General features: G+C 37.4%; 1 protein-coding gene across 6 annotated transcripts in view; it reads right to left on the reverse strand.

Moving 5' to 3' along the window:
• Positions 1-2,684: 2,684 nt before the first annotated feature.
• UAP1 (UDP-N-acetylglucosamine pyrophosphorylase 1) overlaps positions 2,685-18,452 on the reverse strand; it is a 37,761-nt gene continuing 21,993 nt past the window's right edge. For 2 of the 6 annotated variants that reach the window (XM_070044030.1, XM_060297126.2), the window contains exons 6-12: positions 15,219-15,412; positions 9,728-9,868; positions 8,750-8,938; positions 8,136-8,192; positions 7,582-7,632; positions 4,038-4,104; positions 2,685-3,258 (exon numbers count right to left, since the gene is read on the reverse strand). In XM_070044030.1, the coding sequence (XP_069900131.1) occupies positions 3,166-3,258; positions 4,038-4,104; positions 7,582-7,632; positions 8,136-8,192; positions 8,750-8,938; positions 9,728-9,868; positions 15,219-15,412 (792 nt within the window). In that variant the 3' untranslated portion in view covers positions 2,685-3,165. The remainder of the gene's footprint in view (positions 3,259-4,037; positions 4,105-7,581; positions 7,633-8,135; positions 8,193-8,749; positions 8,939-9,727; positions 9,869-15,218; positions 15,413-18,452) is intronic. The other 4 variants (XM_060297127.2, XM_060297115.2, XM_070044031.1 and 1 more) reach the window with 3 other exon arrangements.

Consider the following 18,452-nt stretch of genomic DNA (forward strand, 5'->3'; position numbering starts at 1 on the left):
TGTTACTGAACTTTTCATTCCTTACATTTTAGTACTAGATTATCTTCCCAATGTGTTAAGTGGGTTAATTTTATCTCTTTAAGCAGAATGCAAGCTTTGTAAGGAGACGACCCTATGTTACACTTTTTATCCCTTAGTAGTGCTGGACATGTGATAGGAACTCAACCTTTATTGGCTGACTCATTCATTCATCACTTCCCAACATGCTTTTCCTAAATCAGGGCTCCAAAGAGGATCATGAATTGCAAAAGCATCAGTCTCAGCCAGAGAAAGAACAGATTTCTAAGCCAACTGAATGACTTGTGTTTTAGTCACTCTCCTGGGTTATGCATGATTTTTCCTTGCCTCTTTTTTACCTGGATAACTGAGATCTTACTGTACCATGATGAATCATCAAGAAGAAATGCTGGAGAGAGATAGAGTTAGAAATGAAATTACATACTACCAGTGACAGCCCGAACTTCTAGGAATAGAAGGACTAGAAATTGAAAATGGAATTCTTTTTGTTCACCATCCTATAGATAACACTAATAATTCCTTTTTAGACATCAAAACTGGATCAATTTTGAGAAGCAAGAGAGAAACTGAGGAAAAAGAAATATTCAAATATCACACTCTATTGGGCTTATACGTTCATTTGTGGCTATCGGCAAAGTTATTAACACATAGCAAGGGTGATTTTGACCAAACTCAGTGATTATTAACTCTAACATAAATTCTACCATGCTGTTGCCAAGTGATTCTAATTCATATTTTGATAAACATTTTACCCAATTCTATATTTGCTGAATTAGAACAATAATTTGACAAGGACTCATGAAGGTACATAATGCTATCACCTTATAATTTCATGGCTCAGAGGCTCTCCAACTCTTTGCCCTTAATATACCCAGTGTTCCCCAGCCATTCTTCCCCTATAAAACCACTACCACAACCCCATACTGCCAGTGCTCCCCTTCCCTGGCACTATTAGTATGATCTTAAATATAGGGAGACAGGAAATAGCAGATGAAAGTTCAGAAAAAAGGAAATGAAGCCTACCATTCAGATGCTAAAGACTCGGCAGTTCTGTACTCACAATCCATTTTGGAGATTGTTCTGATGAAGAACTCAAACCTCACACCCTTTTGAGAAATGGAACAGATAACAATAGCAAAATTGGGCTGTTATTGAAATAAAACAGAAAATATGCTAGACACAATATTTAAGCCTTAGCACACACATACAAAAATTTTAACTAGATATAAATATCATACAGTCTTCAAAAAAAAAAGTGATCCTTAAACTTTGTACTTATAAAGAACAAAAGACCCACCCATGACATTCTATCATGTGACAACTTATCAATGGAAAATAAAATTTACTAAATATCATACAGTCTTCAAAAAAAAAAAGTGATCCTTAAACTTTGTACTTATAAAGAACAAAAGACCCACCCATGACATTCTATCATGTGACAACTTATTAATGGAAAATAAAATTTACTAATGTCTCCTTTAGACATAATTTTTAGAATTTTTCATTTATCCAGATGTCAATTTTTATGCTTTTGGTCAGTACTTAAAGGCTATATAAAATGCATTTATAAAACTCAACATTTTTATGCAAACTACATGTTAGACATAGAGAATCCTTACTAACAACCAATGATCTATGGCCCATATTTAAAGAACCACCTTTGTCCTTTTTTTTTTAAATATGGCATCTTTTTAAAAAAAATATTTATTTGTTTGGCTGCACTGGGTCTTAGCTGCAGCATACGGATCTTTAGTTGTGGCATGTGGGCTCTTTTAGTTGCGGCATAAGTACACTTATTTGCAGCACGCGTGTGGGATCTAGTTTCCTGATCAGGGATTGAACCCAGGCCCGCTGCACTGGGAGCGTGGAGTCTTAGCCACCAGACCACCAGGGAAGTCCAAAAACCACCTTTGTCTTTTTAATCCTCTAGCTGAAAACAACAGAACAAAACTGGAATAGTAGTGATTAACTCACCTGGGGAAATGCAGGAATTATATTCTTTTGAAATCCCAAGTGCCACCAAATATTTGGGCAAAAGAGGATAGCCAATGATATACAAGGTTTTTCAACCTTTACAGTATGGGTCAGATAATTCTTGTTTATAGGTGGTTGTCCTGTGCATTGCAGGATGGGTAGCAATATTCCTGGTCTCTATTCATTAGATGCCAGTACTACTATCCCACCCTCTCAGTTATGATAACAAAAAATGTCTCCAGGGCTTCCCTGGTGGCGCAGTGGTTGAGAGTCTGCCTGCCGATGCAGGGGACGCGGGTTCGTGCCCCGGTCCGGGAAGATCCCACATGCCGCGGAGCGGCTGGGCCCGTGAGTCATGGCCACTGAGCTCGCGCGTCCGGAGCCTGTGCTCCACAATGGGAGAGGCCACAACAGTGAGAGGCCCGCATACCGCAAAAAAAAAAAAAAAAAAAAAAAAATGTCTCTAGACATTGCCAAACGTCCCTTGGAGGAAGGCAAAACCATCTCTGGTTGAGGGCCACTATTATAAAGTGATAGGAGGATAAAGTTCAAAATTAGATATTCATAAAAAAAACTAGAAGATTGCAGTCACAGAGGTATCAATTTGATTTTTTGCATTATCTCAAAGTTTCTCCAAAGATTCACATTTTCCCAATGGAATAATTCCCTCAAGGTACAAATGACACTCCAGAGACAAGAAGAAAAGTTCATTTTATTGTCCAATCATTTTCTTAAAAAAATTTAATTTTTGATAAAATAAAACAAACTTTTAGTACCATAGAAACCTTTCAACATGTACAACGACATATTATTACTATGTACAACTTCAAAAACAAATGCTGCCAGCTCCAAGTAAAGTGATGTTGAACACCCTGACTACACATAAGCTGTAGGAAATTTCCTAGATGGCCAATGTTTTCCTTAGCTTGGAAAAAAAAGTATACAATTGAAAAATATAAATAAGACCTTCAATCAGTTGAGAATCATAAAAACACTTTCTGAAGTTCAGTCATCTGGATCTTGGGGAATATGTAGTAGTTACGAGAGTTCAACAATTAAAATGAAAGCCTGTGGATATTGAAAACTGAGTATTCCGGGAGAGGTCCTGTAGGTTCACAGTCGGTCTATCAAAAATAAAAGCTATTCTTATTGTGGTGGAACTTGGTATCTGGCTCATATACCATTCTTCACCAGCTCATGGACTCCATTCTCATCAATGATTAAAGGTGCGTGGAATTCTTTATCTGCCACATAACTTTCTAGTCCCTACAAGAAGGGTTGAAATGAAACACAGTTAGAAAATTGGTGGACACTAGTCATGTAATGCTGGACTTAATGGCTATATAATAATGATAAAGCATGAATGCCAAGTTGGGTTGAGATACAGAATTTACAAGTCAATAAAAAATCTGCTTAGTATACTTTTTAAACTGGGCTTAATGACCTATTTATGGAAGCATAAAACAAACAACAAAAAGAGGGAAAGTTATTCTGATTATAATAAAAGTTTTAAAGTTAATAAGATGATAATCATTCTTCCTTATAATCATCACTTAGTAGAGTTAACATTCTAATAAGCAAGGTGGCTGTTTCTGATGTTAGAAGTGAACAATCTGACAAGGATCTCCAGAAAAAAATATTACATATTAGAATAAAGGGGTCCCTACATCCCCCAGTCTTAAAGGTGAAAGTACTAAGCATATGAACAAAACAGACCCACTGAAAGGAAAAATTACATCACACTAAAAAATGACAGATGATTTACCTAAAAAACAAGGCTTATTTTTTAAAAGCCCATTGCATTTCAATGTGTAGGTGAAATGAAGTAAACATTAAACATTCTGTTCATGGCAACTAATGGACAGATGCAAAGCCATTAACAGGAACTCTCGAAGAGAAGGTTTCTCATTCTCAGGACGAGCTCCTCAGGGCAGGGCCACTGGAAAATGATGTTATCTTCTCTAAGGACAACTCTACTTCAACATAAAACAATATCACAATCCTACTTCTAAAAGAATAGGGAAAAAAGCAAAAAGCAAACTTACTTCTCCAGCATAGGAGATAAGAGGAGAGATTTCACATTGTATTGGTACATCATTGGCATCCTTCAAGCTAAGAAAAAAAATCAGACACAGTAAAGATTCTGCTTCCCATGTTACTTGCCAGAGCGAAGATACAGACCATAATTTCCCTCTGAGAAACCTGCAGATAACAAAATTCTCCTAAACAAATAGAGCAGGTCCTACCTTCATGATCACTTAATTCCCTGAGGAGTAAGTTAACATGAAATCATCATGGTCCAAAAGACACTATCTGGGGTAATCACCAGTAGCTCTTCAAAGTACTTCGCCAACATTGACACACTTAACCCCTAATGTACATATCATTTTTTATCATTTCCAAATTTTAAGTTCATAGACAAGGGACTAGTTACTGAGTACACACTGTGTTCCAGGCTCACTGCGAGGCATTTTGAATCCTTCGTATTTGATTTTAACCCCTGCCACAGCCTTGCATGTTAGTTGGTCAACTAATGTTGACCAACATTCTAAAGCTGCACTGTCCAAGACAGCGGCCACAAGCCACATATGGTTATTTAAACTTAGATTAATTAAAATTTTAAAAATTAATTAAAAATTTAGAATTCAGTCCCTCAGTCATAATAACCACACTTCAAGTGTTCTGTAGCCATAAATGGCTAATGACTACCAAATTGGATAGCACAGATACAGAACATTTCCTTCATTACAGAAAATTCCATTGGACTAAAGGGTCAGTTAAATTATTTCCCAGTACAGCCCAAATCTCCTAGATTAGCTGAGCTGATTTATTCAATGTTTCAAGGTGCTTCTCGGCTACTTTCACCAAGGTCCCTTTTTTAAGAGCTAAGGCAGAATGCACCCAAGTGAAGGCAAGGCCAAAGTCACCACTTGCTTCCTCTAGATCACGTTCTAACATTTACAGCCACCTGCGATCCTGAGTTTCTAAATTACGTAACACAAAAGTCAATAAACAGTGCTTTTAATATGCTTAAAGTCACTAACTTCACTAACTTTGGTGGAGTCAATAAAATCAGAGGGCTTCTGAGGTTAGCCACACCCAATCTTTCTGTCAACAGAACCATTTAGTGAGCCTTCAAGGCACTCTATACCCTACTCCAACTCACTTGTCCTGCTACTTCCCACTCAAACCAGCCCAGACACACGCACTTTAGATTATTCCAAGTCATTCTCAGCTATGGTCCCTTTAACTATCCAAATCATACCCACCCTCCAAGACATAACTCAAGCCCCAACCTTCCTTTGACCAATGCATTTCATAGTGATTGCTCTCATTCAGTTATTTATAAAAAAATAAATAAATTTATTAGACATGTGATAAGTCACTGCCTCCTAGGGTAATTATTATTTATACCACACATTTAACACATACTGCCTGACGATGTTACTTAACTTTTATGTATGTGCATCTTGAATCTCCCAGTAGGCTGTAAGAAATGACTTATTTCTCTTGTGTAAGCTACTTCAGCACCTGGGATACTAACAGTACTGAAGGTCTGTGTGCAGGCCTACAAACGCTTGCTGGCTGAATGAATAAACGAACTATGAGGGTAGACGGATGGCAGACTAATTCAGGTAAAAGATGAACTAAAAGATAGAGCACATATCTCTCCAGCCAGAGATGTAGATATGTATCAGATTCTATCAAAAGAGCTCAAGAGATCTGGTCCAGACCCTCTGGGGCAGCTTGGAGTCCTATAAAACCAAATGGGAAAATGAGGACCCATTCCATTGATAAGATGTATATAACCCAGCCCCACCTGAACCCCTAAAGGATTTGGTGTGCCGGGAACTGAAGGTGTTTTTGAACCGGAGGAACACATAGCCGACCTGAATATAACTTCCCTTCTAGTACCACAAAGATACCAAAAAAAACTAAGAAAGTTGGATGCCCGAGAGGAGAAAAGAGAGGAGCTCCCGTCACCAAATGTAAAATCTCAGGAGATAGGCAAATCAGCCCCCAACAGCCCTGTCCCCTAATTCTTTAGTCAAGCATCCTTCTGGTAGCTAACACTGTTGAGTAGGTATTCAGGTAAAAAATAAAAATAATGTCATTTTGTCAAAATTCAGCATCCTTGCTTCCATTCTTTCAGAATACCTCCAAGCTGTTTCTTCCCTCTTTTATAAAAAATACTTTCTTTCCATCTCTCATTTTTAAGTAATCTTTTCTACTCTATGAGGGCATCCTTTAATGCTAAGAATTTCAGCAGGACCTATTTCTAATTCCATGATCTCATTTGGGGCCAAACTTTGATTTCAGTTTAACTATTCAACAAATGGTTAAAATGAAGTAAATTGGGATGGGGGGAGTGTGAAATAAAAGAACCCAAACAAGAACTAAATAATGTTTAAAACTTTTTGTATGTTAACTGAGATAGCTGGATGTTGTTTTCGGCTCTATAATTAAGAAGCTGTTTCACTTTACAGGTTAAAAGCTATGGTTCAATCAGAAGGAAATTTAGGGTCAAAAATTTATTTTTTTAATTGTAAAAGCAGGTTGCTTCCACATATTAAAGACGATGGATGGGACAGAAAATGACAAAGGGCACTGCATCCCAGCTGCCATGGCATGAGGGCAATAGTTAGCTATGGCTGCTATAAGAAACTAGCCAGCTCTGTTGAGTCCACTTCCTTGTCTCCAGGCCCACATCCCAGAAACAATGACACTCACAGGGACTTGTCTCTACAGGGCAAAGATGAGTGGCACAGGCAGGAAAAAACATACAGATGAAACTGACATCACTGCCACTCTATTTTTGAGAAAACCCCCATCTCCAGATCCTTGGCTATGTACACATTTCCCAAATTATCTTACAAACTTAAAATTCAGACTAAATCTTATTACTTTTAAAGTGTAACAAGAATACCAAGCTGACTCTTTAGCTATAAAGATAATGGCTTTTTCAAACTCTGTCAGTACCCAAACAAGAGAGGATACATGCTACTTGTAGCTAAAAATTATCAACCATTAAGACAAAAAGACACTTTCTTTAGAAGCAGGAAATAACTGACTAAAATTAACACAGAGAGACGAAAAATGGAGCTGTTACTATGAGAATAAATCAAAAGAACAGTTTTCTCCACGTTAAGAGCCATCAAATATGTCAGGAGCAGTTAGCCTTTATACTGACAGCATATATCCAATTTGATAAGACACATCTGCAGAATGTTATTTTTATCTAGCTTATGCTAAAAGGGGTAGGCTGGGATCCAAATTTGTTCTCCCTGGCCTGTAACCTGCTCTAGATTTTATCTTTTACTTGTTAACTTGTCACTACAGGCTCAAATACCTATGGTCAAATTCTTTAGAAAAGCATGCTCCCCATTTCCAGCATGCACTGAGATTCTGAGTTAGTGTCATCCAGCGAGATACCTGCCACCAAATAAGCAGTACCCCCACCAAAGCTTCAATCATCCACCCCCCCCCCCAGACCACCAAAAGGCAGAGAGCACTAAACTACAATGCCAGTTAGTATGGAGGGAAGCACAGCCCCATCACCATGCACTGCAGGCAGGCTGGTATATTTACTTGTGATTGACATCAGCTGTGATGGTCTCTGACTTTCCATTTGTAGCACTGCTATGTAGGAACAAATAAGCATTAATGGGAAAGGAAACATACCAAACAATAAAAATGAAGTGGAACTGCAAAATATACTTGACTGAAAGGCATGTATTTATGGTAAACTATAAACTTGGCAAAGGAGATCTGAGGGGGTAAAAAAAACGAAAAACAAAAAACTCAATGGTCAAAGATGAAGCATGAGGACAATATGACATGGCACAGAGCAAGCCTGTTGACAAGACAGAGCCTGAAAGTAGCCTTGGACTGCGAGACAGTCTACTACTGCTCCTTCTTGTAAAAACACAGTTATGGACCAGTAAGTTCCAATGCCCAATGTTCTAACCTTTACCAAGGCATTCTAGCGCTTTTGTGCACACAAACAATCTTTTTATCCCTTAAGAATATAAATTATACGGCAGAATGTTTTTTACAAAAGTATAGAAACATCGAATGATTTAGAAAGGGGGAATTCTAGGTGCCAAAACAGGTTTTATCAAAAAACATAAGACGTAACTTACTTTATCTCACATTTGAATAGCTCCAAGGATCTTCTTTTTTTTTTTAATTCTAAAATCCTAAAACGTTTCCAAAGTTTGAGTATCAGTGAATGTAAGTAGCGTGCACATCCCTTCCTGGCACCTCCCTCAGCAATCTGAAAGTGTCATGGTGAGAACTGAAGTGCGCCTATGTCTCACAGGCAGCCTGTGGGTGGCAGGTCTTTTGAGGGTTGGAGGGCAGGGGCTCGTAGAGAGCACTTAAGTGAGGCCACAGATATATGGGCAGCAAAAATCAATCCTCTTGCGCTGTGGCATAGTGGCCTCTGATGGACTTTAACCATGGGGCACACCAGAAGAATTACCTTCTGACCATCATTCAGTAGGAGTCAGTTCACTGACACAGTAGAGAGGCATCCAAAAAACCAAGAGTTTTAGAAGATTCCTCCTTAAGGGGAAGTAAAGCTATTGTTCTCTTTGTAACAGGCCAAGCCTTCATTACTTCACATCAGGATCTGCCCACATCAATACTTTGCTTTTTTTTAAGTTCTAGGAATACATCAGAGATAGAGGAAAAAGAAGTGCAAGAGGAGAAGCCCAGGAAGCATACACACAAAAGAGAAAAGGCATCAACCTACCGCGGAATTGCTGGGAGGCGAGAGCCATTTTCATCTATGAAGTGGCCCCCGGCATTGAGGACCCAGCAATGATGGAGGGACATCAAAGCATGCCTTGCAGTAGTGGGGTTGTCCTTCCCGTTCTGACTGTCTGCATTCTTCAGTGGGGAAAACTCATCTTCCCGTAATACTTCATACACCACAAACTTCCTAGAGTAGAACCATACAAACACTGCTTTATTATGAAATAAAACTGTGCACACAGCTTCTGACTCCTCTCTATATAGCTAAGCCTTTGGTCTTCAATTACAGTCTCTCTTAATCCAATTTCAAACGAATGCTGAAAGAAATAATGTTCATTCCTGGATGAAATAAAGTTGGAATTCCCTTCTCTCTGCAAAATGAAAAATTATTTCCAACCCCAACAATAAAATACTTCATCTTAAGTCAGATTAGAAATCTTAATACAAAAAGATCATATTAGTACCTATTCTGGAACAAAAAAACAGGCAAAAAGGGTGATTTAGAAACATATATAGGAAGATTACTCTTCTGCATTTTCATATTGGTCAAATTCTGAGACACAAATCTCAACATCAATGTGATCTTTAACAGAGAGCTATATAAGATAAAAACATGTTCACTGAAACATTTACTCAGATCAATAAGACATCCTAAACACAAAATGGGCCAATTCTCTATCTCAACCTTTTCTGTCTCTCAGCCAAAATAAGTGACTTTAACAATTTTGCAGGAGAGTCAAATAATAAACTAATTGAAATTTTTAAAAAAGTGCTCACAGGCAACTCAAACCATATTCTTGGATTGGTGGTTTCACACTAGAGGATGATAATGAGTCAAAACTATACACTCACAATCAAAATGCCATAACTGACATATATGCTGTCAACTGTTTTCTGAAAAGAGTGTTCTGCCTAGAAGAGTAAAGGGCAACGTTTCAAGACATACTTAATCTTACTGATGCGATTCGAAACATACTTTGCAAACTGGAAGATGTCAAAGACAAATTTTTCCATCTTTATTCCATTTGGTTTGTCTGGCTTAATTAACTGCCCCTGGGAATCCACATATGGAATCTTCTTTTGAGCCACATGGTGCTGCAACTGAGGTTCATAAATACTAAGCAGGAAAAGAAAAAAAAAAAAACGAAATCACTTTCCAAATTTAAAATGCCAGAGAATCTGATAATCATACTCAGGAGCAAACGCACCCACAATGAGTACTAAGATTTCAAAGGGAAAAGCATTTGTTAAATTTCAGTTCATGTTTAAATATTAAATGAACAGATTTCCCTATTCATTTCCTTAAATTAAAAAAAAAATCAAATCATGATCTCCAAAATAAAAAAATACACACACAGCTCACACCAACATCTCTCCCATGAATTCCATGTCTTTTATAAAATGTTCCACTCTTCGTCCCAACTTTCCCAACTGAGATACCATCAAGTGTTAGATGGAAAGATGAGTATTTATAATTACTTTGGATGAATTAATAACACAGCTACAAAAAGCATAGTGGAATGGGAAATATTTTGGGACTGGAGTTGAAATTCTAAAGTAAACCTGAAAATGGAAATCAAAAGAAAGCTGGAGTAGCAATTTGCATATCAGACAAAACAGACTTTAAAGACTATTACAAAAGACAAAGAAGGACACTACATAAAGATCAAGGGATCAATCCAAGAAGAAGATATAACAACGGTAAATATTTATGCACCCAACATAGGAGCACCTCAGTACATAAGGCAAATGCTAATAGCCATAAAAGGGGAAATCGACTGTAACACAATAATAGTAGTGGACTTTAACACCACAATTTCACCAACAGACAGATCATCCAAAATGAAAAAAAAATAAGGAAACACAAGCTTTAAATGACACACCGAACAAGATGGACATGACTGATATTTATACGACATTCCATCCAAAAACAACAGAATACACTTTCTTCTCAAGTGCTCATGGAACATTCTCCAGGATAGACCATATCTTGGTCACAAATCAAGCCTTGGTAAATTTAAGAAAACTGAAATTGTATCAAGTATCTTTTCCAACCACAAGGCTATGAGACTAGATAACAATTACAGGAAAAAAACTGTAAAAAAGTACAAACACATGGAAGCTAAACAATACGCTACTAAATAACCAAGAGATCACTGAAGACATCAAAGACAAAATCAAAAAATACCTAGAAACAAATGACAATGAAAAGATAACAACCCAAAACCTATGGGATGCAGCAAAAGCAGTCCTAAGAGGGAAGTTTATAGCAATACAGTCCTACCTCAAGAAACAAGAAAAATCTCAAATAAACAACCTAACCCTATACCTAAAGCAATAGAAGAAGAAGAACAAAAAAACCCAAAGTTAACAGAAGGAAAGAAATCATAAAGATCAGACCAGAAATAAATGAAAAAGAAATGAAGGAAACAACAGCAAAGATCAATAAAACTAAAAAATGGTCCTTTGAGAAGATAAACAAAATTGATTAGCCAGACTCATCAAGAAAAAAGGGAGAAAACTAAAATCAACAGAATTAGAAATGAAAAAGGAAAATAACAACTGACACTGAAGAAACACAAAGGATCATGAGAGATTAATACAAGCAATTATATGCCTATAAAATAGACAACCTGGAAGAAATGGACAAATCCTAAGTAAAGCACACCTTCTGAGACTGAACCAGGAAGAAATAGAAAATATAAACAGACCAATCACAAGCACTGAAATTAAAACTGTGATTAAAAGTCTTCCAATTAACAAAAGCCCAGGACGAGATGGCTTCACAGGTGAATTCTACCAAACATTTAGAGAAGAGCTAACACCTACCCTTCTCAAACTCTTCCAGAATACAGCGGAGGGAGGAATACTCCCAAACTCATTCTATGAGGCCACCATCACCCTGATACCCAAACCAGAAACAGATATCACAAAAAAGGAAAACTACAGGCCAATATCACTGATGAACAAAGATGCAAAAATCCTCAGCAAAATACCAGCAAACAGAATCCAACAGCACATTAAAAGGATCATACACCATGATCAAGTGGGGTTTATCCCAGGAATGCAAGGATTCTTCAATATACACAAATCAATCAATGTGATACACAATATTAACAAATTGAAAAACAAAAACCATATGATAATCTCAATAGATGCAGAAAAAACTTTGGCCAAAATTCAACACCCATTTATGATAAAAACTTTCCAGAAAGTAGGCACAGAGGTAACCTACCTCAACATAATAAAGGCCACATATGATAAACCCACAGCCAACATTGTTCTCAATGGTGAAGAACTGAAACCATTTCCTCTAAGATCAAGAACAAGACAAGGTTGCCCACTCTCACCACTATTATTCAACATAGTATTGGAAGTTTTTAGTATTTAGCCACAGCAATCAGAGAAGAAAAAGAAGTAAAAGGAATCCAAATCAGAAAAGAAGAAGTAAAACTGTCACTGTTTGCAGATGACATGATACTACACATAGAGAATCCTAAAGATGCTACCAAAAAGCTACTAGAGCTGGGCTTCCCTGGTGGCGCAGTGGTTGAGAGTCCGCTTGCCGATGCAGGGGACACGGGTTCGTGTCCCGGTCCAGGAAGATCCCACATGCCGCAGAGCGGCTGGGCCCGTGAGCCATGGCCGCTGAGCCTGCGAGTCCGGAGACTGTGCTCCGCAACGGGAGAGGCCACAACAGTGAGAGGCCCGCGTTCTGCAAAAAAAAAAAAACTACTAGAGCTAATCAATGAATATGGTAGAGTAGCAGGATACAAAATTAATGCACAGAAATCTCTTGCATTCCTATACACTAATGATGAAAAATTAAGGAAACACTCCCATTCACCACTGCAAAAAAAAGAATAAAATACCTAGGAATAAACCTACCTAAGGAGACAAAAGACCTGTATACAGAAAACTATAAGACACTGATGAAAGAAATTAAAGATGACACAAACAGATGGAAAGATCTACCAAGTTCTTGGATTGGAAGAATGAGCCTGTGAAAATGACTATAATACCCAAAGCAATCTACAGATTCAATGCAATCCCTATCAAACTACCAACTGCATTTTTCACAGAACTAGAACAAAAAATTTCACAATTTGTATGGAAACACAAAAGACCCCGAATAGCCAAAGCAATCTTGAGAAAGAAAAATAGAGCTGGAGGAATCAGCCTCCTGGACTTCAGACTATACTACAAAGCTACAGTAATCAAGGCAGTATGGTACTGGCACAAAAATAGAAATATAGATCAGTGGAACAGTATAGAAAGCCCAGAGATAGACCCACACACCTATGGTCACCTTATCTTTGATAAAGGAGGCAAGAGAATACAATGGAGAAAAGACAGCCTCTTCAATAAGTGGTGCTGGGAAAACTGGACAGCTACATGTAAAAGAATGAAATTAGAACACTTCCTTACACAAAAATAAACTCCAAATGGATTAAAGACCTAAATGTAAGGCCAAATACTATAAAACTCTTACAGAAAAACATAGGCAGAACACTCTATGACATAAGTCACAGCAAGATCCTTTTTGACTCACCTCCTAGAGAAATGGAAATAAAAACAAACAAATGGGATCTAATGAAACTTAAAAGCAAAGGAAACTACAAACAAGATGAAAAGACAACCCTCAGAATGGGAGAAAATATTTGCAAATGAAGCAACTGACAAAGGATTAATCTCCAAAATATACAAGCAGCTCATGCAGCTCAATATCAGAAAACCAAACAACCCAATCCAAAAATGGGCAGAAGACCTAAATAGACATTCCTCCAAAACAGATAAACAGATTGCCAACAAACACATGAAAAAATGCTCAACATCACTAATCATTAGATAAATGCAAATCAAAACTACAATGAGGTATCACTTCACACAGGTCAGAATGGCCATCATCAAAAAATCTACAAACAATAAATGCTGGAGAGGGTGTGGGGAAAAGGGAACCCTCTTGCATTGTTGGTGGAATGTAAATTGATACAGCCATTATGGAGAACAGTAATGGAGGTTCCTTAAAAAACTAAAAATAGAACTACCATATGACCCAGCAATCCCACTACCGGCCATATACCCTAAGAAAACCATAATTCAAAAAGAGTCTTGTACCACAATGTTCATTGCAGCACTATTTACAATAGCCAGGATATGGAAGCAACCTAAGTGTCCTTCGACAGATGAATGGATAAAGAAGATGTGGCACATATATACAATGGAATGTTACTCAGCCATAAGAAGAAACGAAATTGAATTATTTGTAGTGAGGTGGATGGAGCTAGAGTCTGTCATACAGAGCGAATTGAGTCAGAAAGAGAAAAACAAATATCATATGCTAACACATATATATGGATTCTAAAAAAAAGGTTCTGATGAACCGAAGGGCAGGACAGGAATAAAGACAGAGACATACGGAATGGACTTGAGGACACGGGGAGGGTGAAGGGTAAGCTGGGACGAATGAGAGAGTGGCATGGACATATATACACTACCAAATGTAAAATAGACAGCTAGTGGGAAGCAGCTGCATAGCACAGGCAGATCAGCTCAGTGCTTTGTGACCACCTAGAGGGGTGGGACAAGGAGGGTGGAGGGAGACACAAGAGGGAGGGGAAATGGGGATATACATATGCACATAGCTGATTCACTTTGTTATACAGCAGAAACTAACACAACAGTGTAAAGCAATTATACTCCAGTAAAGATGTTAAAAAAAAAAAAAAAGAATAAAGCTGAGTAACTTTTTAAGAAGTAGTCATCTTAAATGTCTAAAAAGCAATCAAGTGAAGAATCAGATATTGAGAATGTCCTTCATTTAAAAATCTGGTGTGGGCTTCCCTGGTGGCGCAGTGGTTGAGAGTCTGCCTGCCAATGCAGGGGATGCGGGTTTGTGTCCCGGTCCGGGAGGATCCCACATGCCGCGGAGCGGCTGGGCCCATGAGCCATGGCTGCTGAGCCTGCGCATCCGGAGCCTGTGCTCCGCAACGGGAGAGGCCACAACAGTGAGAGGCCCGCGTACCGCAAAAACAAACAAACAAACAAAAAAAAAACAGATGTCTGCATCGACCTCCAGAAATTCTGGTTCAGTAGATGTAGGGTAGACATCTGTATTTTTTAAGGTTTCCAGCTGTGGTAGAGAGAGGGTATTCCCTTTCTTATTCTTTGCTTCTCCAGAACCTAGCACAGTTGGAGGGAGGGAAGTAAGAGAAGAAGAGGGAGAACTGCTTTGGACTCCAGTTAATGCACTGAGGAGAATGGACTACTACAAATTTGCACTCGATGATATATCGTACTGAAAACAACTACAATGTCAGGTAAACTTCCATTTGATAAAGATGCTCATCAGAAAGGAAGATGAATCATGTACGATATGGACTTGAAGTTTCTTCCTACTTCTCAAGTGACTTAGCTTCGGATTAACAATAAATAAAAATTTTTAAAAGCCCCCATCTTGCCCATACTTGACAACATCTCTCAGAAACGGTACAGTGAAGAAATGGTTGGCAATGTTCCCCGCATTGAACAGCAGTCGTCCATCTGAGCTTCGTTTTTGAGCCGTAGACAGAGAAATCTCACTATATTCCACCACCTGGTATACTCCATCCACTTGGCAAACCACTCCAACTGGTTCTGTAGGGTTCGTTTTCTCTACCACCTGCCCACCAAAGGAAGACAACAGTAGAGAAAGAAATTTAATCAGGCGCTGCATTGGAGATCTGTCATTTTCCAAGACCACATTTACAATTTTACTTACTTTATCTTTAAGGTATTAAGTCAAGAGGAATCTTTAGATAATCATCTATCTGAGAAGAGGTAAATTATCTCCCTCCTATTTATCATCTAACTAAACTATACAGTAGAAATTCCATCATACACATAGGGCCCAGAAGAAATCACACTGGACTGGGAATAACTAAATGAGGAGTCTATGTCCCCCCGAATATGTTTTTATTACTGAATTTATCCTTAACCACACTCAACTACTTTGAGAATAAATGAAACAAAATCTGAGATTCACAAAACAAGAGAAGTAAGGCATTTTGCCTCTCATTTTGCACAAATCAATATTTCATTTGAAAATGGTGTTTCTTTCATTTTCATTCATGAATATATATATATAATATATATTATAATATTATATATTATATATTATATATTATATATATTATATATATTATAGATAATTATTATGTATTATATTTATATATATAATATATACATTATATATAATATATAATGTATATATTATATATAATATAATATATATTATATATAATATATATTAATTATATATTTTATATATATTATATATAATATATTATATATAATATAATATATATATTATATATATAATATAATATATATATATAATATAACAGCAAATTCCTTATGTTTCAGGAACTTGGCTAGGAGGTAGGAGGGTTAGAGCAGGCAGGTCACAGGGTTCCACTCCAACTTCAATCAGAAAAGCCCACTCATATTTATGTTTTGCAGGCTAGGTTTTGTTTGAAGTAAGAGGTTCTATGCTTTTTTAAAAAGTCTGAAAACCAGTGATTTGATAATCTAGCAAAGACTCTAGGCTGATCAGGGAGCTGAGAGAAAAGTATTTGGTCAAAATCAGAGGGAAAACATAAGAGTATGCAATTTTAAAAAACCTCACAGGTGATTCTGATACCCCACTACCCTAAGCATATATCACTGACCTAAATTAAGTGTTTAGAATAAAATTATGAAACAACTGTATGCAATGCACTAATAGAAAACTCAAGCCTCAGATGAGATGAATATCCAGCAGAAGAATCAAACAATTAAAATATATGAAGATATTATTTTTGCCCTGTTCGATTAACAATTCAGCATATTCCAGAGTATTTTGAAAAATCTGTCCCCACTTTGAAAAGTCTATCCAAACCATACATGAAATTATATCAATAAAATTAAAGATTTTCTTCAGCAACTGATCTCTTAAAATAAATACGGCCAGTAGCAGTCCCTTCCAGACAACTAAAGCCACTATTGAGCACTTAGTTTACACAGCAATTAGAGATATAGGCACTGAGTGTAGCTCAGTGAGGCTGGGCTACTGGATACGTAGGCCTGCTGTGTAGTTTCACTGTTTGCTGCCCTGAAAGGAGTACAGTATTCAATGAAAAGAAACCTTCTACCACAGAAGTGGATTAAACTGGAGGGAAACATACAGCAAAATTATTTAAACCAATCATGGACCTATTTGCAATTCTAGTCTATCACTTCACATTCTCTACAGTAGGTATCTCAGTAGACAGGGAATCTGGAATAGATTCCTCCCATTCCCATTAAAACACACACACACACACACACACACACACACACACACACACACACACACACACACAAGGTTTGTTTTCCAATCACTTCTATACAACCCTACTCCTAACCAGCCATGGAAAATAAAAATAAGCATATTTACACTTTACTTCCCAAGTGTTAATCTGCCAGTAAAAGGTTTACTTTTATAACAACTATGAACCTCCAAATACTATAAAAGTCCAGATTACAAAAGAAAGCATTTGTAAAGTACATGAAGTTGGAAGTCAGTTTATATTCTACAGAAAAGATTTACAGCATAAAATTAAGAGGTCTCTTGATTTCCTACAAGTTAAATCCTGAAAAGCTGAGTTCAAAGTAACACTTCAACCTCAAAGTTACTGCAACTGCCTTACAAAATTATCTTTTCTTTTTTAAACATTTTTTAAAGGAATTTTTTCTTTCTTTTTTAAATTTAATTTATGTATTTATTTATTTATTTTTGGCTACACTGGGTCTTCATTGCTGCACGTGGGCTTTCTCTAGTTGTGGTGAGCGGGGGCTACTCTTTGTTGCGGTATGTGGGCTTCTCATTGCGGTGGCTTCTCTTGCTGCAGAGCACAGGCCCTAGGCATGCAAGCTTCAGTAGTTGTGGCACGCGGGCTTCAGTATTTGTGGCTTGCAGGCTCTAGAGCGCAGGCTCAGTAGTTGTGGCACACAGGCTTAGTTGCTCCGCAGCATGTGGGATCTTCCCAGACCAGGGATCAAACCCATGTCCCCTGCACCAGCAGGTGGATTCTTAACCTCTGTGCCACCAGGGAAGCCCTAAAATTATCTTTAATTAACAATCATTCCTACTCTCTCAGCTATGAACTTTTGTAAACCACTCCACTAAGTCTTTTCTCAAGACTCTCACTCCATGAAAAATACTTAATTCACCAAGACAGGAGCCTATTAAAGAATTAAAAAAGAATTCCCTGCATAGAATTCTACTACACACTATGTATGAATCACTCCCTAATTTAGGTGTTTTTAAAAATATACTTTAACATCTTGATTTTTTTTAATTAAAAGCGTGGGAGGACAGATTACATAAATGGTTTCTACTATTTCTAAAAGTTTTTAACATATACCAGTCTTGTAATATTTCGGTTCCATCTGAATATGTATTTATGCATTCATTGAGTGACTATTACATTATATGCCAGACACAGAACTAAGCAGGAAGACTGAGACAGGATTTGTCCTAGAGGACCCAGGGGAAATGGAGAAGAGAGAATGGTTATATTTACATCCCTGTGTGATTAATATACTCAAAAAAGTTGGCACACCAATTCAACGTTTTTTGAGCTGCCAGCAAAAATATAATTAATCTAAAGAATTTGGCTTTATAAATGTGATATAATACT

Source organism: Globicephala melas, chromosome 1, assembly GCF_963455315.2.
Source record: "Globicephala melas chromosome 1, mGloMel1.2, whole genome shotgun sequence".
Classification (NCBI taxonomy): Eukaryota; Metazoa; Chordata; class Mammalia; order Artiodactyla; family Delphinidae; genus Globicephala; species Globicephala melas.